Raw genomic sequence first — 27,738 nt, 5'->3', positions numbered from 1 at the left:
GAGTTTATGTTCTGTTGCTGTTCTAGACTTGACCAAGTTCGCACAAAGCAGAACTTTTTCTGAGTAATGAATCTTGGAGCCTGACTCCAAGGTTGGTCATCCCCCGGTTTAGCTGTGACGGCTAAAGCCAGAGGGACAGGGAGAGCCATAGACATCTTTGTTCCAGTAAGACCTTTCAAGGAGGAGGACACTGAGCCTCTCAGAGCGACAGGAGAGGGATGGTAAGAACTGAGCCTGAGGACCAAGGGGGAGACAGCGGCACAGCTTCATGCTCACCATGAGTCTCAGGACCCACACTGCCCCTTCTCGAGCGGCAAAGGAGAGGTCGGGATGTCCACAGGCCTGGCTTCTGGGACGTGGCAGGCACTGCCAGGTCACGAGGCATCACTTTAGGCGAGAGAGCTGGCTGTGGCGACGGCTCTGTGCCATTCCACATCCACCCTTCTCATCAAGGCCATCAAGCCGGGGACTGAGGATGAGGGGCTATGTTCACGGAGCAGAGCAAATAACAGACAAGAAATGGATTCATTGATTATAGACTCATCAGAAAGACCTACCATCCCAAACCTCCTCCAACTCCCCACTCCACCTTCTGCTTCCTCATAGAGATTTATGCGGCCTTGAAATGTCCTGAAGCCCTCCAGGATTTATCTCAACAATAATAAGGGGCTCTGTTACTTACTAAATGTGTAACATGGGGCAAGTTCAGAAACTACGTCAGTTTCTAAATATACGAAGTAAGTAAGGGATACTAACAGTAATGAAATTACTGGGCAGATTAATGAGACAGTGATTTAAAGTGTTTGCCACAGTACCTGATGCATAGGAAACATTAAGTAATGTTTACTACTACTGTTACAATTCATTATTATTATCATTATTATTATCTCTCCTTTGCTTACTGCATTTATACTGAGAAATAGCACAGCTTACTGATTAAAAGCATAGACTCTCAAGACAGACCACTTGCCTACATAGACTCAAAATGCCATTGATTAGCTGTGTGACCTTAGGTAAGTGAGTTAACCTCTCTAGGCTTCACATTCCTTAACTGTAAGACAGAAAGAATATTTAACTCTACTTCATTTGTTTCCTTTAACTAAATTCCCTAAAAAGTGCCCAGAGGAGTCCCAAGCATATTATAAATGCTATATAAATGCTGCCTGTTATTATAATAATAAATATTTTTGATGATAAAAATAGGAAGATGATTTTTCTATGATAAAAATATTTTTAAATTATGATAAAGATGAGGAAAAGGAGGGAGGAAAAAATGAAGGGACAAATCTGAGCACAGGGATAAAGAGCAAAAGGTATTTCAGTTGGCCAGTTCTGACCATTTCATAGTGAGTGAATCCATCAATAGTGAAATAGCTATCATTTAGTGTGAAAAACTCACTCCTTATCATCAGAGGCATTCTGATGATTTGAAGCTGACTATCCAAAATTTACTTCCTACTTACTATGGGGATTGAGTCACATATTTTATTTTTGCTCTTTTAAAACGCTAAAGTCAGTTACCAGATAAGCCCTGGACACTGCCTGGAAAATTCTGCCTTGAAAATACATGTCAACCACCTTTATTCTGATGTCCTATAAAAGGGACTGTGAAGAGAAGCAGCTCTTGCAAGTAGAGCAGAGAAGAGTTTAAAATGCTTAACACAGTGCTGAGGAGCCTACCAGCAAGAGCCCTACAATTATCTTGTGGTTTCCTAGAAGTTATAATGAGCTGACCCACTTGGCATATCAAATTCCTCCTGACCGGTTTTGTAGTTCTCACCCATGCAGAGATACAGCTCTAAGAAGAAAAAGAACAGGCCATTTAAACTAAAATATGTTGCAGTGGGTGGGGAGAATCTGGGGAAAGAGATGCATCCTACAGTTAAAAATTACTCAGTGACTCTTCACTGGCGTTATAAAGTTAAAAACCAGAGGCCCTGAGCACAAAATATGCCTTTTTGAAATAATAAACAAATCTTTGGTTGGGCGAGGTTCCCGCCTCCTGTAGAGTGAAGTATGGTTAGTTAACACGAATACCCAGATTTCCTGCATTTCTTCCAATTTCATTATTCAGGCAGGATCGAAAACCAGGATACGTTATAATTCTGAATAATGGGCTATCTGCTGCCTGTGGGGAAGTGTTATAATGATAATAAATAATTTTTGAAAATTACGAACCTTCTATGCTTTGGGCTTCACTTTGGAAAACAAATAAATTATTGGTTTGCACAAGAAACAGGAATGTGTTCGTGCAGGATCTTGTCAGTGCTTGTGGGCGCTTTGCTCCCCTCTCAAGAAGCACAGTCTGAAAAGGTCATTTGTGTTAACCAGAGCCACCCCATTCTCACCAGGATCAGCTGGAATGAGCCAACTCCATTTTTCGTAACAGATGATGAAGAAGCTGCAAATGCTCAAATTCTGCTAAAATCATCAGTGAGGTAAGAGCCACCCTCTTATATCTGGGACAAACGACTTCTCACCAGTGCCCTTTACAGGTTGGGGGACACAATATTAACTGTTAACTTGGAAGCTGGGGTAAAGACCTCTGGCACACAAACAAAATAAGCCTATGTACCACATAGTGTGTGTGTGTGTGTGTGTGTGTGTTCAGCCACATCGAACTCTTTGCAACTCCATGGACTGTAGCCCACCAGGCTCCTCTGCCCATGGAATTTTCCAGGCACAAATACTGAAGTGGACAGCCATTTCCTACTGCAGGGCATCTTCATGACCCAGGGAACAAACCCATGTCCCCTGCATCTCCTGCACTGACTGGTAGGGGGATTCTTTCACCACGTGAGCCACCCAGGAGCAACTGTACCATACAATACCTACATCCAAATTCTAGCAGCTGACAAAGGCAAGAAGTCTCATAGCACGCATGGCAGAAGTCATCTCTTCACGTGTCAAAGGAAAGTGACCATGAGTCATCTCTGGTGCCTAAGAAGGGACTGCTGGCTTCTGCTCCAAACCAGCTCAAGACCCTACCATCAGAGGTGTGTGTGTCCCGCACAGTCTAAATCAATCTCTAAATCTCAATAATAAAAGACAACTGCAATTGCAAGAATGGATGCAGCAGGCCAGAAGACCCCACATCTGCTCAGAATCACTAAGTGAAGCTTATTTGCCTTACTACTTTCAAAACTATGTTAGTTCTTACAAAATGGACTTTATTAAAATACTCTATACAGGAACTTATTCTTTTGAATCACAACCAAATGTAATTTTATTAATGTGACACAGTGAACAGCAAATAAAACTGCACAGCCACAGTCCCTGTGTCCTAGAATCTTATAATCAAAACCAACAGAATTGCAGAGATTTCCTAAGATCATAAGACAGACATTAAGGGCACACATTAAACAAATACATAAATTAAATAAGTTAATTACTGAATTTCATTACATGTTCATTATGTACATGCCAAGGGATGAGTGTAATAACTCATTCAGGAGCTGCTAAAGGGTCAAAATATTTATCCCAGGGGGTCTGTAACTTAATAAAGCCTAAGCTTGGTGTTGAGTTTTAGCAAAACCCTAACACTGAAAAAGACCCTGATGCTGAGAAAGATTGAGGGCAGTAGGAGAAGGGGACGACAGAGGATGAGGTGGTTGGATGGCATCACCGACTTAACGGATATGAGTTTGAGTAAACTCTGGGAGTTGGCGATGGACAGGGAGGCCTGGCGTGCTGCGGTTCAAGGGGTTACAAAGAGTCGGACACGATTGAGCGATTGAACTGAACTGAACACCGAATTGCACTGCTGAAGCATCTGACAAAAATGAAGTGATCAAAAAGAGTGGCTGGAGGGAAGGCAGAAAGCTAGAGGAAGGGCTTCTTCCTGCATCATGGGAGTACAAGAGAGGCTCTTAGAGAAAGCGACTGCTAAGACAGATGCTGGACAGGGAGGCCTGGCGAGCTGCGATTCATGGGGTCGCAAAGAGTCGGACACGACTGAGCGACTGAACTGAACTGAAGACAGACGCCCGTCTCCGCTTCTGCCTCTGCTCACAGGGAATCTGATGCTGTCATTGCCCCTAGATGTGCCTGTTTGTTTCTATGTAGAAGTCACTCTCCCAGTCCTGTACAAAGAGTGCGATGAAGATCCGAACAAAGGACGTCTAAGAAGAACTGCTTCCCAGTGTGAGGTGCGGGGCTACTTTTACTAGTAACGCATTCTTTCGTCATTATAGGTTTTACGAGTTACCTCTCTTCCTATAAGACTTTCTAAAGACATTTTACACTTCATAAAGCTCCACCTCATACACAGTAGACTTCAAACATGGCACTGAGAAAAGTGGCTGGGCTTCCCATTTTACATTAATCCCTTGGTGTGGATTCAGCATGCATCTGCTCAAATACCCAGGTATGACTGCTTTTCTGGTTAATTCACTGGTTCCAGCCATATTCATGGCTGAACGCCACCTGGTTGATTAGACTGATTGATCCTTTGCAATCTAACCTAATCACTGTTAGCATGGCTAAAACAACTGGACTGGCAGGTCATAGTCCAGTTACTCAACTGATGGACAGGTAGACCCAGGAGCCACCATTCTCATCCCATCCTATTCTTTCTACATTAAACCCAGAAAAAGACCATAATGTCTGTAAACTTTACTTATTCAAGTCAGAAAGATCCTATTCCCTAGAGGAAGCAGCTATGGGTTGACCAAAATGTTGGTATATAAAAAGAGAACTCACAAATAAACACTAGGTACAAACTCTGATTGTTCCACAGTAGTCTCAAATGAAATTTAATCTGGTCAAAAACAGACTAAACTTCTAAGGCTAAAGGTCTGTACAAGACACCATGTAATAGGATATCACTTTTTCAGAGATAATATCCAATGACCCAGGGCAGTCAAAAATTTTTAGTTGAACACAAGAGAAGGAAATTCCAGTTCTTAGGTGGTTACATTTCATTTCCAAATCCTGAGGTTGTCTAAGATTCCCTCTACCAACCAAAAAGTAGGACAAAACAAAACCCATCATGGTGCCAACCATCCCAGCTGCCTTGAGCAAGTCACTTTAATTCTCCATTTGGCTTTCTTGCCAAAAAAAAAAAAAAAAAAAAAAGACGGATAGCTACTTTAAGGATTTACTTGTGTATGTAAAGTGCTTTGAAGATAGGAAGCCAGACATGTTACAGGACCATTATTTCTGCCCCAAAACGTGTTTGTTATGGGTTGAGCATCAAATGTTCCTGATTTGTGCATTAGTCTGAGAATGTTAGACATGCAATGGTTTAAGGATTGCTGGAAGCAAAACAGAACGTGAGCTGTGTTTATGGGTAATCAGTCAGTCTGGCAAATCACCAGGGGCTGAAACCTTACCTGTGGGGAAGCAGAAAGAGGGTAGGGAAGTGAAGGCCATGCAAACAGACCAGGTTAGAGAAGATCAAGAGAGAGTCAAGAGAACTGCACTCTGGCGTGTGAGGCCCTGGATGATTAAGGAGGTTTCTCTTCAGGAGGACTTCCTCCTGGGGTTTCTGGTTAAATGTGTGAACACAGGGGTAGACAGCAGCCTCTCTGTGAGAGACAAATAAGCATTCTGAAGACTCAAGAAGCTAAAGTCAGCGGAGGCTCACTTTGGCACAAACCTTGGGGGAATTTATGCATTATTAGCCAATATCAGAGCCTCCAAGCATGTGTCCCTTTAGAACAAGAACTCTCAAAGGCCTGACAAGGAGGAAGGGACAAATGCAGGTCCTTGTTTTGCCTTCCTGCTCTCTGCATGTCTCCACTGGGGGAGGAACATGCCATGCTTAGGAGCCTAAAACACCACAAGGGATTTTCCAATGAAAAGTGGAACCCAGAGGTCCCTCTGCTTACTACGGCATTTGTCATTCAAAGCCAAGCACACACAGAAGGACCAAGGCAGGCATCCCAAAGCTACAATAACGGGATCCCAGGAAGTAGCTGCAGAGTACAGGTAAAAGCCCAGTAAGTAACGTCAACGTGACCAGGAATAAGCAGAACCCCTGCCCTCTTCCACCTCAAGAGGGGACAAAGACGAGCATCACAAAGCAGTCTGAAAGCGTCAGACAAGGAAGGCAATGCGGTTCCAAAATCTGTGGACCAGGTCCCGTCTCTGGATGAGGCAGATGCTCAGGCGCCTCTCCCTTCACTTTGCTGCTAAAAACGGCACCAAGAATACCTTTCTTCAGCTACTGCAAAACACATCTGAGCAGGAAAAGAAGGTACCAGATGCGAGACGTACCATCACTGCTGTCTAGAGCAGTGGTTCCCAACCTTGGTGGCACCAGGAACCAGTTTCATAGAAGACTATTTTTCCACAGATGGAGAGTGGAAGCGGTGGGGGTGAAGAGATGGTTTCAGGATTACTCAAGCGCACTACTGTGCACTTTATTTCTATTATTATTACATCAGTTCTAACTCATACCATCAAGCATTAGACCCCAGGGGCTGGGGATCCCTGGTCTACAGGAAGTCGTTTATATTTCCCTGAGTGCATGTCTGTGTGTATATGAGAAGAAGCACACTCATGAGAGGGAAATCGAGGGCCTAGGAAGCTCAAGGACTCCATAATTGGGGACTGTGACTTATGTCTCTGCTGACTGCAGAAAAGAGCAAACGTTCTGACAGAGCCTGCAAGGGACCCACATGCCACTGAGATCCATAACCGATAGCATCTGACAATCTCATTTCCCATTAAAACAAGATTTTTCTGGGGCCAAGGAAGGGTGAATCAAAACCAATTAAAATGCCCCACAGCTTCTAAGAAGCTTAATCCAAGTTTGAGATGAAAGTACTTTGTTTCAGGTAAGCCTATATGTGCAGAGAGACCCACAGACTTGCTACACCTGTCCTATAAGCCGATTTACACTATTTGGAGATTGAAGCTGAGTTCAGTAAACGCTCCCCACACTTCAGCTCCTTCCAGGCTGTGGGCTCTGGCCCTTCTTCTCATCTGCACGGTTCAAATTAATTATACACTTTAATTTCATGAATTATTAATTTGATTCTGACTCGGCAGCTTATGATTATCCAGCGCTACAGACTATACAATTCCAGCTTCATTAAAACATCACCAGCTGCCTGAGAGACAGACATTAAATAGGGGAGAGCAATAATAAAATTAAGCTTCCGGCGCATAGCAACAGAGTCTTCCCCAGCCGCAGGCAGTGCAGGGCTCTGCTGCCTGGCTGGCCTGGGCAGAAAGGAAAAAGTCCTTTCAGATACGTCCACGCTCCTTCTTAGAACATTTCTTGGCCTTCCACCATGTACGCAACTTCAGATGGTCAGATGGCATGATGGGGGCTGGGAGGGTGTATTCATCTGTCGATCTCTTCCTCCAAACCCATTCATATGCCCACCACCCAACATTAACTCTTTGACGACTGTCACTGCTCCAAGCACCACCCACTGCTAGCCACCACCCAGCATTTGCCAGTGCCAGCTTTCGAGGAGGGTCCACGATTGTTTACAACCTAGCAGGCAGGGTGGAGGGTAAGCCTCTTGGGAGTCAATCCAAAGAACTTTGCACTAAGTCTCTCTTCCCTCTCTTTGGCTGTTTGGTTTAAGAAGAGGCAGTACGGTGATTGCAAATGAATTGGGTTTTAGGTGCAGCTTGTAATGTGCCCAGAAATCAGTTCCCCCACCCTTCAGAGATCATATATGTATAATGCCTAGTATCAGGTCGGGTTCATGATAAGGTTTCAATCTGTACCCCACACTTGCATTTATAAAATGAGGGAATCGAGTTCACAGCATCTCGAAGTTCCTCTAGTGATGATTTCTCCATGTGGAAAAGTTACCGTCCTTACAAATCTTACAATGCTTGAGCCAGATTTGATAACACTTTTCTAGAAATTCCATGCTTACTATTAGCAAAGAGCATTAGAAAACCATGTATGTATAACTCACATACTGCCATAGGTTTTTAGCTGTACCTTCCTGGAAAAGACCCTGGGTAGTTAAAAGTCCCGGTCACACCTTTTTTCAAAGAATTAAGAAACAACTGGCTGCTAAGACAAAGTCCCAGTTCAGCCAGGACTGTAGAAATAAGTGACAAAGGGGAAAGATGACCAAAAGGAAGGAGAGAGTGAGAAAAATGTTTCCTGAGGAGAGATGCGAGAAGAAGGGAAGAAAGAGGCAACCAAGCACCTTTCTCCTTCTCTCTTGTGTACAAACAGCCAGTTAAGAATGCAGAGTCCTCTGTGGATTAATACACTCCTTGAAATAAATAAAACTGCAGCACCTTCTCCCAGCAACTTTGTGGCAAAACAATTTGCAGAAGGAAAAGGTTGGAATTTAGACATTCCATTTAACTGCTTCAGAAATCTAAGGACCTCGAACCTTGTGGGATTTGAAATCGATGGAATTAATTAAGGGAGATGTCTGGCACTTTCCACTAAGTAATCAGCAGGTACAGTAGACCTGAAAGTCTATAAAGAAAAATGGAACAGGATGACATTGAGGGAGGCAGCAAGGATTAAAAAATGAGCATCCAAGTGGGAAAGGCACACACCCATTGATCGCAGCATAAGAGATTAAGGCTCTGGTGAGCAGCAAGAAGCTGCTGTAACGGAAAATGGTTACACAGCATGGAAGTAAGCCTGCAGATATCTGCATTCGGTGACAGCCAGGCATGGGAGTCAACACGAGGGGCCAACCGCTTGCCAGGGAGCCTAGAGCTGAAAGTCAATCCAAGGGAAAGAGGCAAAACTAGGTTTAAAAGAGAAGAGCATCTTACAGGTTCGTGTGCCATTTGATACCACGTGATAACATATTTATTGTCTATTTCTTTCATAAAACAGAAGCTCCATGAGGACAAGGATTCTGTCCGCTCTGTGCTCATCCCTAGTGCCTAGAGTATAGCCTGACCCAATAAAGACGCTCAAAACAGTTCTGTCACGTGAATGAGCATCGCTTGTTAAATGATGGACTAATGGATGAAACCCTGTGAGAATATGGCATATGTGATAATTCATGCTCCCACACCCTGCTCGTCCTTGGGTGAGACTCCTCCTTTCCCTGGGGTGAGCCAACACTAGGCAGAGGAAGAGAAATCTCTTCAAATGAGATGTTCAGGATTCATATCTGGGGAACAGGAGTGGACCATTAGCAACTCAACCTTTCATGCTAAAACAGTAAACAGGAAAAAGGGAACTCAGGTAAACGTTTTAGAAGGTATTCTACAGCGGAAAACAACTGCCCTCACCTACTAGAGCCCAGAAAAGTCAAATGTTTCAGCTTTTAAAGCATTACCTTTCTACCTCCATTCTCTGTCAATCCTATATTACGAAGGACCAAAGAACAAATCAACCAACCAGAAGACACTTGCCCCCCAGTTTTACAGATGAAGTCTCTGAGATGTGGAACAGAGTTTAAAGAGAATTCTGGCCACACAGAAAATCAGATGGAAGAGAGTTTTAAGACCAGCAAGCTCCCAAATTCATTTGCAACCCAGTCAAATACATGCTTAAGCACCCGTGGGGAAGAAACAGTGACTGCCACGTTCGTGGGTGCACGACTGACCTTTCTACCACAAGCACAACTGGAAAAAAGTCCCCTGCACAACAATGCCAAGAGGCAAATCCCAGAAACAGGAACAGACAGTTGCACGAACTTGAGAAAGCTTACGGATGCTCGGGACTAGAGAGATCCTTACAGATACCCACACCTGCCCCAACCCCCGCAGCCATCTTCTCAAGGGTTCACGTAGAGACTAGGATGACTATCATCTGTCTTGACATTCTTTTGGATAAAAGCCCCCTGACCCTTGTGCAGGAGGGTTCTCTTAGAATTTGTCTTTTGTTGCAATGAATAGACTGTGATTAGACCTCAGGAAGGAAACCACAGAAGTCCGAAGCCCACCATGGCTCCAGTGCTGAAGAAGTGCCTCCCTTGGATCAGAGATCACGAGACCAACAAGCAATGTTCCACTGAGCATCTCTGTTACCTTAACAGGCATCTCACCATCTCCTCCCTCAAATACCACTTGCTGTTCCTACTGAAGAAAACATTGGTTGGAACTGGAGGCATGCGTGCCTGCTAAGTTGCTTCAGTCATGTCTGACTCCTTGCAACCCCACGGACTGTAGCCAGCCAGGCAAGAACACTGGAGTGGGTTGTCATGCCCTTCTCCAAGGGATCTTCCCGACCCAAGGATCAAATCTGCATTTCTTATGTCTAACCTGCATTGTTAGGTGGTTTTATTTTTAATTTATTTTAGTTCTACCAGTTTATTGCTACCAACCCATCTCCCTCCACCCTCATGGACGCATGCTCAGTCATGTAACCCCATGGACTGCAGCCCACCAGGCTCCACTGTCCATAGACTTTTCCAGGCAAGAATACTGGAGTGAGTTGCCATTTCCTTCTCCAGGTAGGTGGGTTCTTTACCACTAGCACCACCTGGGAAGCCCTGGGACTGGGGGCAGAGGTACTCAAGCATTAGTGATACTTCTCTAGGTGAGCCCCTGGTTTGGGCACTGGCAGAAGGTATGCTTGAGGGGCTCCTGTGTGTGTCAGCAGATGCTAGCCTGATAGGTTGCAGCTACTGTCTCTGTGACTTCTTCCAGATGAGGTTAGAAGGTTCCAGAGTTCTTGGGTATACCATACAGTCAGTCCTAGGCACTTTCCTTCCTTGGTGGACAGAGCAACAGTGCAGGGAGTGAAATGCTGATTTTCCCTGCAGAGTCCAAATGTCAGTCAGTCCTGTATGCAAGTATCCTTCAGAGGGGTCAGCATGATCACATCGGGATCCTTGGCACAATGGGAACTTCTCACAGTAAAAGATCCAGCAGCCTCTGCCATCTCGGAACTCAGAACAAGACAGGATGAAGTTTCCCATGAGCCCAGATATCTGTAACTGTCATCATTAGAGCCACAGGACTGTAAAAAATAAAAATATGCAGAACGATGCAGGAAGGATTTTCTGAAACAGAAAACACAATCTTTCATTGTTTCCCCTGTCTTTACAACAGAAACACGATGTTGGACCTGCCTAAATGTGGGGACTTTCCAGCTTCCATGTGAGGCTGGACATTTTGCATTCAATACAATTTAGTTCCTCAAAATCAGAATCAATTGTCATAAAATGTAGGCAAGTGTTTTCCCATGGGGCAAGCATTTGTGGTAAAACTGAAAATGTTCTACTTGATTCTAATGCTTCACGAAAAGGTCAGCATGGGATTCCAGAGCTTTACCTAGAGGATGTTAACTCTGTGTGCAGGCAGAGTGAAACGGGGAGGGTCAGTGTGCCCGGGCTCACCGTGTCCACATCGCTCTGATCACATGTCACAGGCCCAGCAGCAGGCTGCATGCTTCAGAAAACAAATAAACACACACATACGCGCACGCACACACACACACACACACACAAACACACACACACACACACATAGACCCCATGCACTTTCAGGAGCCAAAACACTTCCAAATTCAATGACAGGAATAGTGGGCCACAGCTGGCATGCTCATTGGATGGGACAAAAACAATGTTACTATGGAATTAATTAATTAATTAATTAATCTAAATCCCTGGGTTTCAATTCAGTGGGGCCTGGCATAGAATCACCTGGGGGGCTTTGCAAAAATACACACGCCTGGGCCTCCCCCACATCCAGAGATTATGACCCAGGACAGGCACGATTTTAAAAAGATCTCCAGATAATTCTATTATGCCATCCATCTTCTCCCAGATTTCTTGTAAATATGATTTTTACAATTTGAATTAATAGCCTACAAAAGCTGTCCAATACTCAGGCCAAGTTAAAACGGCTTGTACTTCCTGGTGTCCAGGTTCTGGTTGTGGATTCATCAGAGAATTGCATCACATTTGGGATCAGGGCTCACATTCCACATGATACCCCTGATGTCAGACCATTAGCTTCCTAACCTTCTCTCTCCAGGATGAGGTACAGACAGAAGAATTCTTGCCAACCCCCACCTGCCTCAGATCTAAACCCAAATGAAAATGTATAGAAAAATGGCTCATCATGGCATTCCCTGCTCCTGGGACACATCCTGCTCATGTGTCCTTCTCACAGACCAGTAGGCCTGGGGAGGTCTCCTTGGGCAGTTCTTGGTACCCCCTGGCTTGTTCAATTTATCTAATCTGATGGTATCTCTGGCCAGAAGCAAGGCTGAGTAGAATTCTGCAACAATTTTGTTATCAACCGAAAATTGTCATTTGGCCAGTTCCCAAAGGTCAGCCCTTCCTCTTTCAGTAAATCCAAGTGTGATTCAACTTTGAGGGAGGAGAATTTACCATAAAGACTGGAAAAACAGGACTGCAGTTCAGTTTCAAAAGACTTAAAATAGGCCTTACTTGAAATCCACATTTTTCCATTTTAAAATCTGAAATTCTGAAACAGACTTCCCTTTCATAACCAGTCCCTGCCACAAAAAATAAAGAGTCCGTCGATAGCTCCGTCATGTTTACGTCAAGTCTGGATGGTCAAAAGCATCCCCGAGTCTCCAGTGAGCTGCAGCCAGGCAACCTCTATCATCAGCTTTGATCTCAAGAAGGAGCAGAGTCAGGCTTAGCTCATCGCCAAAGCCTGGGCGATTGGGGTTTGGATCTTCATGTGTTCTGAGGTCAATGCCACATGAATACTCATCATGTGATAACATTTAACACAGTAAATCTGTAGAATCGTCTTAAAGATCCCTTTTGCCACCCAATTCCTCAATACACCATGTACCAGAGTTAGTCCTCTCAGCATCCACAATAATGAAAGTCACCACATCTAGACCACTCAGAGTCAGAGTCGGAGTTCCCCAAGGCAATCCACCCAGGGGCTTCACCTGTTAGTCACTGATTTTCACCCCAGGCACGTTGCGGGTGACAGGCCCTTTTGCAAAACATAATCTAGATTCTCCAAAATGACCTTGAACAAGCTACAATGCCAATACCACACGGTATCATTATATATGAGTCCATATGTATAAGTTTAGAGTAAAAAAATAACAGGTAAAACATGCTGTTATGACCAAGTTCACATGGAAATACAACTAACATTTTTACTAAAATGTCCAAGAAAGCTCAAGAATCAGGCTTTAGACTGAACTCCTACCTCCATGACTTAAGTGTGTGTGCCCTCGGGCAAGTTTCACTATTGAAGCTCAGTTTCTGAACTACACTAATGGGGATAAATATTACTTACCTTGATTCTTGTTTTGCAGAGTAAATAAAACAAATATGGTATCTGACACATCAGTTCAGTTCAGTTCAGTCCAGTCGCTCAGTCGTGTCCGACCCTTTGCGAACCCATGAATCGCAGCACGCCAGGCCTCCCTGTTCATCACCATCTCCCGGAGTTCACTCAGACTCACGTCCATCGAGTCCATGATGCCATCCAGCCATCTCATCCTCGGTCATCCCCTTCTCCTCCTGCCCCCAATCCCTCCCAGCATCAGTCTTTTCCAATGAGTCAACTCTTCGCATGAGGTGGCCAAAGTACTGGAGCTTCAGCTTTAGCATCATTCAAGTGATTAATAAAAGACTGCTAATATAGTAACAGTTATTGCTATGATTATTAATAGAGATTACTGTCCTTGAGATTATACTAGGTACTATGTATTAGTGGTGGGCAGGAACTAGACAGGGAACGAATAAATATTAACTCCACTTAACTGCTCTGAAACCACAATCTCCCCCTAGTGGACGCCTGTTAATTTGTTCTTAAGCTGTGCTGTGTTTGGTGAAGGCACACCTGTTTCCAGGCAAGGCTTAAACAAAAATTGTGTTTTGTTTCTCCATCAGAAATGCGGCCTGGTCAATGTAGGGAAGGTGTCTAGAGAGTGTTTGTTCTAACTTTCTGAAGCCAACACACAGCTGCCCAAGTAGCTGGGATGCTGTACTCCCACCATCCCAGAGCTACTCAAAGACCATCCCAGCTGCTGCAGCAAGTATTTTTAGCTGCATTATTCATTTGAACACCTGCCTGACAATCCGAGACAGAGCTCAGTCTTGGAAGGGAGAGGCCCCAGGGACACCCAAGGATTCCTTCTCAACACGGTTCTATCTGCTGGTCAGTATTCATCCTGCAGCCAAGAAGGGCCTTTCTCTTAAGTCTGGTTCTGCTCATACCACACACCTGGTGGAGAGATGTCTCCATGGAAATACCTCCAGCATCACGTTCTTAAATGCTCTCAAGAGAGCAGGTACCTAATACCATGCTGACACAGATCAAATACAGAGCATCTCACTGAGGTGACTATCAACACGATAACCACCCTCACTGTGCTTCCCATGGCGGCACGCTACTAACCGATATCATTTCCTTCATTTTTACCAAAAGGAGAACAGATTCAGTGGCAAGTGCTATGAAAGCACAAACCTCTCTCTGATCTCTCAGTTGTTGTTTGTTTGGGTTCTTCTCAAATGTAAGGTCCATTCTTCTATTCTCTGTTGACTCCAAACTGAACTATTTTTGAACGCACTGCCCCAACTCCTCTCCATTACCGTCAATTTCCCCCCACCACTACCCTGGAACAGAACTGCTCTCTGCCTCCAAGACCAAAAGGTGACTGTTGGAGAGCATTCTATATTTTAATTATTCAGTATTGAACTGTCACACCCGGCATGAGCTCAACAAATTGAAAAGACTGCTTTTTAGGCCTTGTGAGAAAAGACTTGGGTATGTTTTGCCTTTTCCCCGCTTTAAGAGTTTCTAACTCAGTACCAGGAACATACCAGGTGCTGAATAAAAGCCTCTTCTCAGAGCCACACTACGACCTGCCTTCATGCCTTCTCACTGGTAAGATTCTTGCTGCTGGCGCTTAGGTGCAGCTCACTGGGCCCTGCTGTCTCTGCACATGCAGCCTTGGGCTAAATTACCTAATTTTTCAATATTTAGGTTTCATACTCTGTTCAAGGGGCTAAGGATCTTATTATTTATTTAACTCACAGGAGTCTTATGTGACTGCATGTTTATGAAAGGTTCTGAGGGCCCAAATGAATGATGCTATACATGTACCCAGTCTCACTGCCTCTTACATACAGATCCATGGGTGATGTGTTCAGAGTCACATATAAAAACACGACTTGGCAGTCACCACACACACCATTTTCTTATAATTCAAAAACATCTTGCTGGCATAATTCATAAGAAGAATTTCTTTATATTTAATGACCCAAATATGCCAGTCATGTGCCTCTGAGAAGCAAGTTAGAATGAACAAAACAGCAATTTTATTCTAACCCCCTCCCCCCAAATAATCTCTCTGCTTGGATTTTGACCTCTGTGAATGACTGTTCTCAGAAGCCGAGAAGAGGGCAACCAGCCTTTGCGGGAGGTCATTTCATGGAGTAGTGATGAGAAAAGTCTTGGAATACAAAGGGCCTTGGCAATGTGAGTTATAGGTCCAAAGACACAGATTTTTAACAGACTGACAGAATTCATGCTTTCAGGCAAAGAGTTGATCCTGGTCAGGATTTCTGAGTCAGAGGAACAGAATCAGATAATCCACAGACTTGGAAAGAAAACATCAGCCCCCCAGCCCAGCTTCTTGTGCTGAAGGCATGAGATTGTGAAGCAAAAGCAGACCTCTGTCTACACTGAATTTATCCATTTATTGAGCTTCTACTATGATCCAAGTATTCAAGTATAGATTTCTACTATGATCCTAGCGCCTATATCCTAACTAAGATCTAGCAGGAAACAAGTTAAATAAATTCCCCAGTCATGATCCCCCGGTAAGTTTCCTCTCTATCTTCAGGAGAAATGAAAAGATCCCAGAGCAATCCACTGGAGAGGGTTCCCCAATGACCCTGCTGCTGAGAATCTCAAAGTCAAAGGACTCCCAGATCACTAAGCCTTCCTAAGGCTCCACAACCAACCAACTGCAAACAAAACAAGTAACCATTCTGTGACTGAAATTGGGCCTCTGCAGTCCTGAAAGATTCTCCAACAGAACTACCAAAGACACCATCATCATTTCTCACTGCTTTTCCTAAAAGAGATTTAAGAGATGAATGGCTAAGAACAGGCACACAACTGAGAAAATCATTTAATGAAAAAGTCATCACTTGAGAAGTCCAATTAAAAGTCATATTCATTCATTCATTCAATTATTCAATAGTCAACATGTATTGAGCAGCTCTGTGTGCAAAGCACCGTGAGAGCTTGGTGCCTTGGGAAATACTGAGATGGATGGCACAGTCCCAGCTCGGGAGGAACTTAAAAATCAATTGGGAAATTACAATCCTCATTTTACAGATGAGTAAACAGTGGCATGGACAGTTAAGGGATTTATTTTAAATGCTTCATCCTATAGCTAAATCATAAAGTCATCATATAGATGGAAAACACTGAGCTGGAAGGTAGGATATTCTAGTTCTAATCCCAGTCCCTTCTCTGGGGCTTCAGTTTCCTCTTCTGAAATATAAGGAGGTAGGTGTTTAGAGGGAGAACCCTACAGCTCTGAGATTCTATGACTCTGCCACTTGTGAGAGTGAGATGAGATGGCTGGATGGCATCACTGACTCAATGGACATGAGTTTGAACAAGCTCCAGGAGAAAGTAAAGGACAGGGAAGCCTGGTGTGCTGCAGTCCACTGGGTCACAGAGAATCAGACACGACTGAGTGACTGAACAACCACCTGTGACCAACAAGGTTTGGTGGTTACAACTAGAGAACAAAGTCTCTTGACAAAGGGAAGGTCTTTTGATAAGAATTATTATTTAGCTAACTTCCAGTCCTATCTAAAGGAATATGGAAGCCATTCCATTCTGTTGGCCTGTTGTATTTCTTCTTAGAAGATTTTTAGATCTAGGTGGGCTACGTCTTCTGCAGATTTTCTAACTAGTATCGCTGCCATCTTAGCAACAATGGCAAAGAAAGCTGCAGCTCTCCTCTACATCTCCTTCCAGCCCATGCTAGTTGTTATAACACAGGGTAATAAGTGTCTGGAAGAGCTATGTTGCTCCCTGTAAGAATAACTCCTCTAAAGATAATGTAACCAGCCTGTGTGTGTGACGTGACAAATGGAGGTATGGACTGCATGTAAAGAACTATGTCTGACGCAGGATGCAGCATGCTTGGGGCTGGTGCATGGGGATGACCCAGAAAGATGTTCTGGGGAGGGAGGTGGGAGGGGGGTTCATGTTTGGGAATGCATGTAAGAATTAAAGATTTTAAAATTTAAAAAAAATAAAAATAAAAATAAATTAAAAAAAAAAAAGTTTAATAGACAGTCAGAGGACTGAACTAGATCATATGTAAGGTCCCTTCCAGCATTAGCTTTCTGTATTATACGACTGAATTTTGTGAAGATAATGTAAAAGATTCCTTTATGGAGCTAACCAGTGATTCTAAAGTGTTAACTCATTTCTATTCTATGTGTGGGTACTAACTTGCAAAAAGAAGAATAAAAATTAGTGTTGAAAACCCTCTGTTTGGATTTTTAAAGACAGACCATTTAATAATTTTATTACATTTTTAGACTTTTCTCTGAACTTGGGGGATGTGTTCTAAATTGCCAATCAGCTGGCCACTTTGCAGTATGTGAGCTGTAAAATATATTTGTGAAGGTCTAAATGACAGAAAGATTGGTTTAAAGCCTTTTGCTTATATTTAATTTTTCCCTTCCTGCTTCCATTTGTCCTTAACACTTATTTTTTTAATCCTAGAGGCACAGGTGGTTCTCATTTCAGGCTGCACGCTATTCAAAGATTAATGAATAAAGGGGGCCTTGTAAACAGATTAGCATGATAATGGTAATAATGCTTTCTGCTGCCTTCTGTGCCTACTTCAATCTGTGTGCCCCGACAAATGCCTCCCCCCCGCCCCGCTGTGCATGGCTCCCCTTGTCCTTCTTTCCCACCACCTGATTCTACTCTTCTAGTCTTCGGCAGACAAAAGTGAGTCAGGAATCAGGCAGCTGCTCAGAGAGCAAGAGAGGATAGGAAGAGGAGGCAAGAGATGGAGACAGAGAGACAGACAGAAGCACAGTAGACCGTGTTTCACTTTAGGATAAAATGTACTCTAGGACAAAAAGGTTTATGCAAAATAAACAGAGAAAGCACAAGACTTCCATTGTCTAATGCAAACAATACCTTCAAACTTCCCTGTTTTTAGGACATTTGTTGCCTATCACAACTGTATCTTTCCTCCTGCTGCTGCTAAGTCGCTTCAGTCGTGTCCGACTCTGTGCGACCCCATAGACAACAGCCCACCAGGCTCTGCCGTCCCTGGGACTCTCCAGACAAGAACACTGGAGTGGGTTGCCATTTCCTTCTCCAATGCATGAAAATGAAAAGTGAAAGTGAAGTCACTCAGTCGTGTCCGACTCTTCGCGACCCCATAGACTGTAGCCTACCAGGCTTTTCCGTCCAGAATACTGGAGTGGAATGCCATTGCCTTCTCCATCTTTCCTACTTTTTATTTTAACATGCTTGATCTCACATTCATACCTCTGCATGTCAGATTCAGAACTGTTCTAGAACCATACACATCACGGCCCAGAGAACGAGGTTTTAGAAGCAAAAGCTAGCTGTTGATTTAGCTTTTATTTGTCAGCAGATAGCCATAAGTTCCAAGGGTCTTTCCTTGAAGGCTTTAGTGAGAGGCAGAAAACTGGAGCTCTCTGAAAACTTTCAGCTCACCCCTGAGGAGGCTGAAAAACAGTGAAAGTGTTTAGTCATTCAGTCGTGTCTGACTCTTTGGGACCCCACGGACTGTAGTCTGCCAGGCTCCTCTGTCCATGGAATTCTCCAGGCAAGAATATTGGAGTGGGTAGCCATTCAATTCTCCAAGGGATCGTCATGATCCATGGATCAAACTGGGTCTCCTTCACTGCAGGCAGGTTCTTTACCACCTGAGCCACCAGGGAAGCCAGCATGGTTATTAATCCACAGCTTCGTGGGTCCCCAGTTTATACAGCTCCTTAAGCCTCAATCAGTATCTGAATCTCTGCACCCATGGATCTGCCTGAACTCCTTTCCTCTTAATGTAACTCATGTCTGGCCTCCAAGCCTGCATGAGGATGAGCTGAATGGGGAAAATCTCTCTGGAGGGATACCATCAAGACACCCATAATGTGGATTAAGTCCAAAAGCCAAGGTCAGTCCCTGCAGCAGGAGGGAATGTGGAAAGGACCCAGCATCCATGCCTGAAGGTCTGGACGGAAACAACAGCAGCTGGGAGACACAGCTGAGCCAGCGCTGGGGCCCACACACCAGGCCAGGAAACTCAGCCCCATCCCTCCCTTTGTCTCCTAAGACCTGAGCGTGTTTTCCCTCATTTGAGGGGAGCCCAGAGCACGGGGAGCTGGGCTGACCCTCTGCCTCTCGTGTTGATTAACGTCCCCCTCCGCCTCCCTCTGACCCCCATGGGGGCACCCACCCCACCTCCTTCCTCTGTGCCTTCTGATACCAACCGAGAAAAGGGAATCTAAAAATAAAGCTGGGGCCAGAGTGTGTACCACTCGATTGGGCTCCTGTGCTCACAGATCTGCTTATTTCGGCCTATCTCTCCCCAGCGATAAGGCTGCTAACAGCCTGTTATCAGCCAGTCGGTGAAAATGTGCTCCAGCCTGATTAGGCCTCAGTCTTTGCCAAGGTTATAAACAGCCCTTATCGTTTTCCCGAACAGAATAATCCGGACAGTATCAGCTCAGAAACATATGGGCCACACAGAGAAGATAGCCGCTGACGGACACTTCATTTTAATTGTAACGAGTGGGTAGTGGCAGCCTGCAGACAGCAGACAGAGAGCTGCCCGACTGGCAGCAAGGCTGGTTTTTTTTTGTTTTTAATCCCTTCCTCCTTCCCTGGTTTCCAGTACCTAAACTGCTTTGATATTCCGGGTGGCATAATGAACTGGACCATGCCCCAGATGTTAGCAGTTAGCAAGCAAGACCCCTCCCTAAAAGGCAGATGGGACCCTTATGATTCTCTTACAGGGAAAAAAAGAGCCAGCAAAGGGGAAAGCTGGGGAGGGAGTGGGGTACAGCTCTTTCTGCCCTTCAGCCCCCAATTCAATTTCAATAACCCACCCTCTTACTCAACCCTGATCTCCTGCCCCATGATCAAGCTGCTTCTTCAGAGACCCTCCCCTTCCCAGCCTAGGAATGCCACATCCCAGTGCCCGGAAAAGAGCCAGCCCTCTATATATGGTGGCGTGTATATCATCTCCTTCAGCTTTTCACAGGTAGACACAGACATCAACCAAGATGATGTCTGAAGAAGGGGCAAGCCCAGGCTTGCAGGGATTCTGTGTCCTGAAAGCAATCTCCTCAATCTAGTTTCTCCTTCTGGTCTTTTGGGTCCCCCTTTCTCCTTGTTCTGGCTTTTCACAGAAAGTCAACTATCTGTGGGACTGGAGGGCAGTCAGGGGGCATCCCCCAAAGAGAAAATTGCGATGGAAAAGTTTTGACGAAAGGGCTCACCTCTCTGCTTCCAGGTCAGCAGACGTCGTGGTGGCTGACAGCTCAGCCCTGGGTCACTGCGGATGGCACACAGCCAACCACCCCCCGGCTCCTTCATAGGGTGATGCAATGTTTCCCCCGAGTCACCAAAGTGGAAGGAAGAGAGAGAAAGAGCCGAGGGCAGGAGGGTACAGGGAGATGAGTGTGTCTGTTGCAGCCTGCACCGGCCTGCGGTTCCTGCTGCCGCCACCGCTGCTGTACTGGGGCTCACACCTGGCCGGCCAGATGGGGTCAACAAGAGCAGGTGCATTCCAAATCTACGGAAGATAAGCACCGGGCCCCCACCTTGGACTCAGCTGTCAGTCTTCACGCTCCTGTTCAGCGTCCATGTGTGTCAACATTTCAAACAATTAAACAACTTCCACGTGGTCTTCCTTTCCTGGCCCTTGCTCGTTTCCTCTCCTTTCCTCCTTAAACTCTCAACTGTCCCTTCCCTTTAATCACAGAAAACCAGCACCTTCCACTGCCCCTACACACACCTAACGAGTTCAACAGCACTGGAGAAGTCTTCCAGTTCATGTTCAATTTCTGGTGGCTTTCCAGTAAGGAAGAAAAGAGAGAAATGAAAGGAGAAAAAAAGGAAAAAAGATAACTGAACCAAAAACCATTCCCTCCAACCACAAGGCTGACCCTCTTTTCCTGATATCAGTTTTCAGTTCTGCAGAGAAAGATCACTGCTCTGCTGAGAAAGACATGGTAACAAGAGCTGATATTTACTGAGCATGGGTTGTATGTGCCAGGCACTAGTGGAAGCATGCTACAGAAATTTGCTGATTTAACCCTCAAAATGATTCTATGATTCACACCCAGGTGACCCACTTCCTGGCTGCATCTCTACAATTCCTGTGTCTCCTGATCCTCACCAGCTCACATCCAGGGAGAAACCTTTCCCAGAGGTCTCCGGAAGTTCGTGACTAGCTGCACCACCACTCCATCCCCATGCAATTTTTTCACAAATTTACAATGACTCACAGGAAGCCCGCCTCCCCAGGACCGACAAAGCACTCGGGCCTCAAGACAACTTCTGGTATTTCACTGTCAAGTGAAAACTGAGTCTGTGCTAATGTTCCTGTAATAATATCAAATTCAAAAAGGAAAGAGGAGGAAAATTCTGCTGCCAGCTGAAATGAGAGCCTCAGGCACATTTTTGTTTTAATTCTTTTTTTCATGGCTTTTCATCACCTGCTTCCACTCTCCCAAAAAATACGGCTTAGGTTGCCTTGCAGTGTTATCAAGAGACTGGCCAGCAGATCTCTGCAAGAAAGTCTGCAGTGGGTGGTCTGCGTGCAGTGTCTTGGTGGTCTTAAACTCAGTCCCTCCAGACCAAGTTTCAAGGTTACAGTGGTCTTTCCCTAATTGCCACCAGAATCTGAAAATATCCTTGAAACATGAGAATCCCGCTCTGAACTCCTGAGGCAGCTCGCGGTGGTAGTTTACTCAAAGTGTTTTCTTTCCTCCCTTTTGCTATTTTTGTTTTCTTATTCTGTTTCTGTTTCAATGGACCCAGCTTTGTTCTTCCATAATTTCAGGCTCACAAGACTAAAGGATTTCCTGAGATAAGCAACTGGGCCTATCTTTCTGGAGGATCTGCTTTGCATTTTGTCCACAGCTCTCTTCTCCTAGATGCTTCCACTGTCACAGAAGGAAGGCCAGTTCTCTCAGGGTCAGACAGTAGAGGCAGGTGAGCCATTCGGGTAGTCAGCGGTGACAAATATGATCACAAGAAGTTGGTGGGCCGTGGCCATCCGGCCCCGCTGCATGCTGCCGCTCCGGGCTGGCAAGCCCCAGGAGGACTGTGCCCAGCCGTCTCAGAGTGTCTGCGACACTGCTGCCATTGCCAGTGTGCTTGGGTGTCGCCGTGACTCTGACATCCTGAAGGACCAGGATGCTGTCTTCCTCCAGCCTGTCGCCCTAGCCCCTAGCGTGGCATGGAGCATGGAGTCAACAGCCGATAAATGCCGGCTGAAATAAAAGAACACATTCAACCCCAATCTGCCCACTGGGTGTTCAAGGGCACGCACTCTGGAGGTAGCCAAGACTGCACACCTGGCTCCACCACACTTTCTAACTCTGCCTTGCTCCCAGTTTCTCCATCTCTAAAATGGGGATAATCAAAGTACCTTTGCCACAGATGTGTCATGACGATTACGTGTGTCAAAAACACAGCCCAGTGCCTGGCATATAGCAGTCACCTACCCAGAAATATTTCTTGTTTCTGAATAGCGGCTATAGTAGTTGACCTGCTCTGACCAAAGAAAGGGCTGCATAAGGAACCCCGGTTCTGGTACCCACTGTGCTGAGGCTCCAACAGTCACCCAGTTCCTAAGTCTCCTGGTTTCTGTGGCCTCCATCAGTCTGGGGTAGCCCGCCTCACCTAATTGACTTGCACGACTGGATATGAGACAGCATGACCTACCAGACGTGGACATGTGTGCAAAAGCAAAATCCAGACTCTCAAATCTGCTGCCAAGTCATGTTCTGGCAAAGCGGCTGGAAGCCTAGCGCTCCACGAACCTCACTACATGCCCCACGGTGCCTGCACCGCTCTGGGGCTCTGCCAGCCTCTGCCTGCCATGACGGCCCCCAGTCGGGATGGTGCAGAGTGTCTGCCTGGCCCGCAGTCCTCACCAGGATCTCATTAAACCAGCTTAGGGGCAAACACTCAGACAACCTCCCTCAGGCCCACAGCATCACCTCAGCAAGACACGTGGCTTCCCTCACGGGAGCGGCAGCTTCTCATTTCCACATCCATCCTTCCACTGTTCCCAGGCTCCAAAGTTGTTGAGATTTTTCTTTCCCCTTTTCCCCAAAAGGCCATCTTAGTTCAGAGACTCTTAAATACATCTGCTTTCCCAAGAGAAGCTCTTAAGCATAAAATTCATTTCAGCATGGGGGGCTCATCCTCTTTTCTTCCTTTCATGGTGAAGCTATCATGAATTCACAAGCAGCTCCAGTGATTGTAGTATCAGGGCCTTATATAAGATGGGGATTTTTTCGTTCTCTCTCTCTCCCCTTTCCTTTCTTTTTCTCTCTCATAATCTCCCCTGCTCCCCACTATGTACGTGCGCACACATACCCCACAACAGTGTTAGCCTCAATCTTGTTCTCATCCCACCCACCTCTAGAACTGCCCCACCCCTGAGGGAGCACTGCCAAAGAAAATAACAAAATATTCATATGGTAAGGCCCACTAAAGCCTTGGGAAGATTTAAGCCTGGGTTTCATGTCACGGACGCTCCCTCCCGTAATCTGTATTCCAATCTCAGTGTTAGAGGAGCTGTGCTCAGAATATCCAAGGTCTCATAAAAGACTCGGAGCTTCCTGACTTCCCTGACATTTGCTGTTTCACGTTGTTCCTGCTCGTTCGCTTTCCACCTCTAAAGAGTCCACAGGCCCTTTCTACTCACCCCTGCAGATGGCAAACTCGCTGAGAAAGTCTAGGTACTCAGGACAAGTATAGGGCCTAAGTCATCCTGGGAATTTAGCTGTGGCTGGGCTAGTGCTCTTGAGTTTCTTTTGTCAACTTCTTTTGTTTGGTTGAGGGTTTTCCTAAGATCACAGTGCAGCGGCCTCCTCTGCAGTGCCTGGAAGTAGGATTTAAGAATCCAGGAGGGTAACAAGACTCGATGAAGATTTCCCCTCTTCACCCTGAGTGCTTTAGAGGGGAGGGTTGCATATGTCTGACTCAGAGTTTCCATGTCTTCCAAGTTCATATTATTATTTAAAGCAGAGACTATATGTATTATCTAGCCTTGAAAAGCATTGAGGATATCATTTCTAGAGGTGGAAGTCCCTCAAAGGGGCCAAATACATTCTTTGATGGCCAAGTTCAAAGACTGATATGTTACATGTGTGTGTTACACAGCAAATACAATACTGGTATGGACATAGGTAATCTAAACATTCAAGCAAGGTGTATTATGATTTAAGGAAGTCAAATATTACTAAAGGGGTGCCTGTGAACAGATCCTCTAGTTTACTAAGAGAATCACCATAGGTGTCTTAGCCAGAACCATGACAGATTGCTAATATGATTTGCTTTCCATTCATTCAATGTATAGCCAGCTTATCAGCAAGACATTTACTGAATAAGCTGAATTTATCCCATACTTCTTAAGGATGTCATGCATCTTCACAAAAGACACTCCCTGATGCATCTACAGGGTAGGGGGTCCACCTACAGAGATGGTGAGAAAAGGAGAAAAGACATATTGTCATACAGCTAATATCACCCAGCCATTGGAAGCCAGAGAGAGAGAGAAAAGAGCAGTGGCTACAGGACAATAGAATCCAGATCCCTTTCAAGATACTGTTTAGTAAGTCACAGGTGTCTAGAATTTTAAAAAGAAGAGAAAAAAAATAAAATGGAAATGTAGGACTTCAAAAACTCTGGCAATCAGAACCTAAAGGCTTTTTAAAATTTAATCTCTTTTGAAAACATGTTATCTTAATTATTTCTGTAAATGCTGTGGCTATTAGGCAAATTAACACAAAACCCTAGATCAAAGTGCCCTTCACACAGACAACTTGCATAACATTAGGCAGCATGAAGGTGAACAGGTGCTAAAAACAACTTCTTGGAATGTTTTTAATGTATCCACTAATAAAACCTTCTGAAGAGGTTAAAAAAAATGCTAGAACACAAATTGAAAATTAAAGGCAAGTTGATGGTACCTCAAAATTAAAGCTGTCAAGTGAGAAAATTATAATCAAAATTGTCTGTCTCTGTACTTCTCAAATTCTTCCATGTGTAGTCACGTAATATAAACATATATATGTATATATATGCATATGTTTCTGCATATGCATATGAAAAATCAAAGAGGCAAACACATAGTGATGAATCACAGGTAACACAAAAGAATATGCAACCCAGTTTCATAAGTAGATATACCCTGCAGCACACACCCTCTGACACAGATGGGCCAGCAGGACATCTGTTAACAGAGGGATACAGTCCTGAGAAATCATATGTTGAGTTTTCAGGACTGAGTTCTGTTACATTCTTTGAGGAATATACTATTTAAGAGAAGTCCACAGTCAGATATTTCTGGAAGTAAATAATCCTATCATTTATCATATTTGGTAACTGTAGGTTTTTTTTTCTTTTTTTTAATCATATGTCATCATTCAGACATAACCCATATTCTCTATTTAGAGTAAAGTTTATTTTTTCTCAAAGACATGCTACTGTATAAATGAATGCATCTCAACATGAGGTGAGCACACTCCAGGGAACATTGGAGACACTGCCTGGAGACATTTTTGGTCGTCACAGTGGAGGAATGGAGATGCTGCTGGTACCTACGGTAGCAAACAAGGATGCAACTGACCATCTTCAGTGCACAGAACAGCCCCTCCCAACAAAGAAAGCTCTGACCTAAAAAAGTCAATAGGTCAGAGGTTGAGAAACCCTGATACAAATTATCACAAACATTTCAAAATTCCTCAAATCATATCCCTCAAAGACTTGAACAATGAGAAGGTGGAAAACACAAAAGAGACCTTGTCTTAGTAGTATTTTGATTATCAAAAGAATAACTGTTTTCTTTGGATGCTATGACATATTACTTCACCTAAAATATGTTCTTAAAATCTACCACTTGTACTTGCATTACAGTCAAACAGTGAGAAGTGCTGGGAAATCAGCAAGGATCTTAGACCAAAACACTTACCCTGAGACATTCTTCACTGAACAGGGGAGTATCTTGACCGATTGTGTTAAAATCAAATAAAGTAAGATATAACAAAAACTAACTTTTTAGCCAGTGAAACATAGACACGTCTGGTACTTAAAGTTCTACATGTGTGTATTCATCCAATTCCACAGCATCAGAGCGCTGACGTTCAGTAATATAATAATATTATTTTTGCGATCAGTTAAGGTATAAAATGTGCATAGCCTCAGTCTTTAATATTAATAAGTCTTGTAACTAGCAGTTTCTCGTAGCTCCGAATTCTTGAGCACAACTAGAAAGGGCACTTATCCTGAAAAATCTAATAAATTTACAGTTTTATATACTTCCTTCAATTGTAAAAGTCTTGTTCAATAAACTTTAAAATGCCACTATAGAGCAATAACACAGACAGTATAAACCCAGCCCTGGGAAAGCTGTGCAACCAGAAATTGTTCCCCTTTCTGCTAGAGCAATAAAGTTTTATATGTTTGAACTGACTGTAAAAAGGTTTGAATGTTGGCAACTGGGGAATAATCTGTCTTCTTTATAGTTATTATCATATTTCCCACAAGACCCCTTGGTCTGTGTCAATCCTTCTTGTATATGACACCTTTGTACTGTCAGCGAAAGCAAGACTACTTTACTTTTTTTTTTTAACTATAGGACTTGTATCTGTTTTCCTTCAGATTACAGCTAACAGGAATAAATTATTTCTGACAAGCATATATTGCAGCATTTTACCAAATAAAGCTGGTTCTGAGCTGCTTTTCCAAGAGCTGGGGGAGGAGGGTACCTCCCCCCTTCTCTCTCCTTCTCTCCACTGATTCAAATGCAATTCAGGATGGGTAAATTGGAGGAGACGCCAATAAAAAGAGATTTGTAGGAAAGTTTCTCTGAACCCAGAGCCCATTGTAACAAGGTGGTTGGGTCCTCAGGGGTGCTGTTGGATGTGTGCGGAGGAGAGGTTTAGGAAAAAGGAGGAGGAGGAACCATCCCTTTTCCTTCCCAGCCTGTCTTGGGTCTGAGAGAAGCTATCCTGTCGGGCTCAGAGAGCCTAGTCCAGCACAAGGCTAGAGCCTCCTGCTGCTGCTGCTAAGTCACTTCAGTCCTGTCCGACTCTGTGCGACCCCACCAACAGCAGCCCACCAGGCTCCCCCGTCCCTGGGATTCTCCAGGCAAGAACACTGGAGTGGGTTGCCATTTCCTAGACCCTGATTAACAGCCAGTGAGGGATGCCGTGGCTTTGACCAGCAAGGGCAGACACCCAAGTTGTCTCATGGAGGCTTAGGTGCTTGGCAAGCAGGTCATCTCATATGAAATGAGTTTAGGCTTACGATAATCAGCAAAGAGTCACTGTGTGTGTGTGTTTGTATCCATGAGTGTTTGAGAGGATAGGGGGTGTTGGAGGGTAAAGGATCTCTTGCCCTTTTCCTCCTCCAGCTCCACCACCATAGTTCAACAATACCCAGCAGTCCATGACACACAACTCAGCTTGACTCAAACACTCTCCTTTCTCTCTTAACTTTATTTCGCCTCTTCAAGTGTCCCTGCCTTTTCTCCCATTCAGAACAGCACAGTGGAACAAGTCAGAGAGGAATAATAGATACTTGGAAACACCAGGTTGTTAAAACTCAAAAGCCCTTATATGACTGGCCATC

The 27,738-nt window shown here is 44.5% G+C and overlaps 1 protein-coding gene across 10 annotated transcripts in view; it reads right to left on the bottom strand.

The window, feature by feature from the left end:
* PBX1 (PBX homeobox 1) overlaps positions 1–27,738 on the bottom strand; it is a 337,025-nt gene that overhangs the window by 165,218 nt on the left and 144,069 nt on the right. For 4 of the 10 annotated variants that reach the window (XM_069547542.1, XM_069547576.1, XM_069547522.1 and 1 more), the window contains exon 1: positions 20,364–20,950. The exons of the other annotated variants lie outside the window; for them this stretch is intronic. In XM_069547542.1, coding sequence (XP_069403643.1) covers positions 20,364–20,652 — 289 coding nt within the window. In that variant the 5' untranslated portion in view covers positions 20,653–20,950. Of the gene's footprint in view, positions 1–20,363; positions 20,951–27,738 lie in introns of those variants that run through there. 10 annotated transcript variants of the gene reach the window in all.

This window comes from Ovis canadensis, chromosome 1, assembly GCF_042477335.2.
Source record: "Ovis canadensis isolate MfBH-ARS-UI-01 breed Bighorn chromosome 1, ARS-UI_OviCan_v2, whole genome shotgun sequence".
NCBI lineage: Eukaryota > Metazoa > Chordata > Mammalia > Artiodactyla > Bovidae > Ovis > Ovis canadensis.
Note: the sequence above shows the minus strand (reverse complement) of the source record. Positions and strands in the feature narration are given on the sequence as shown.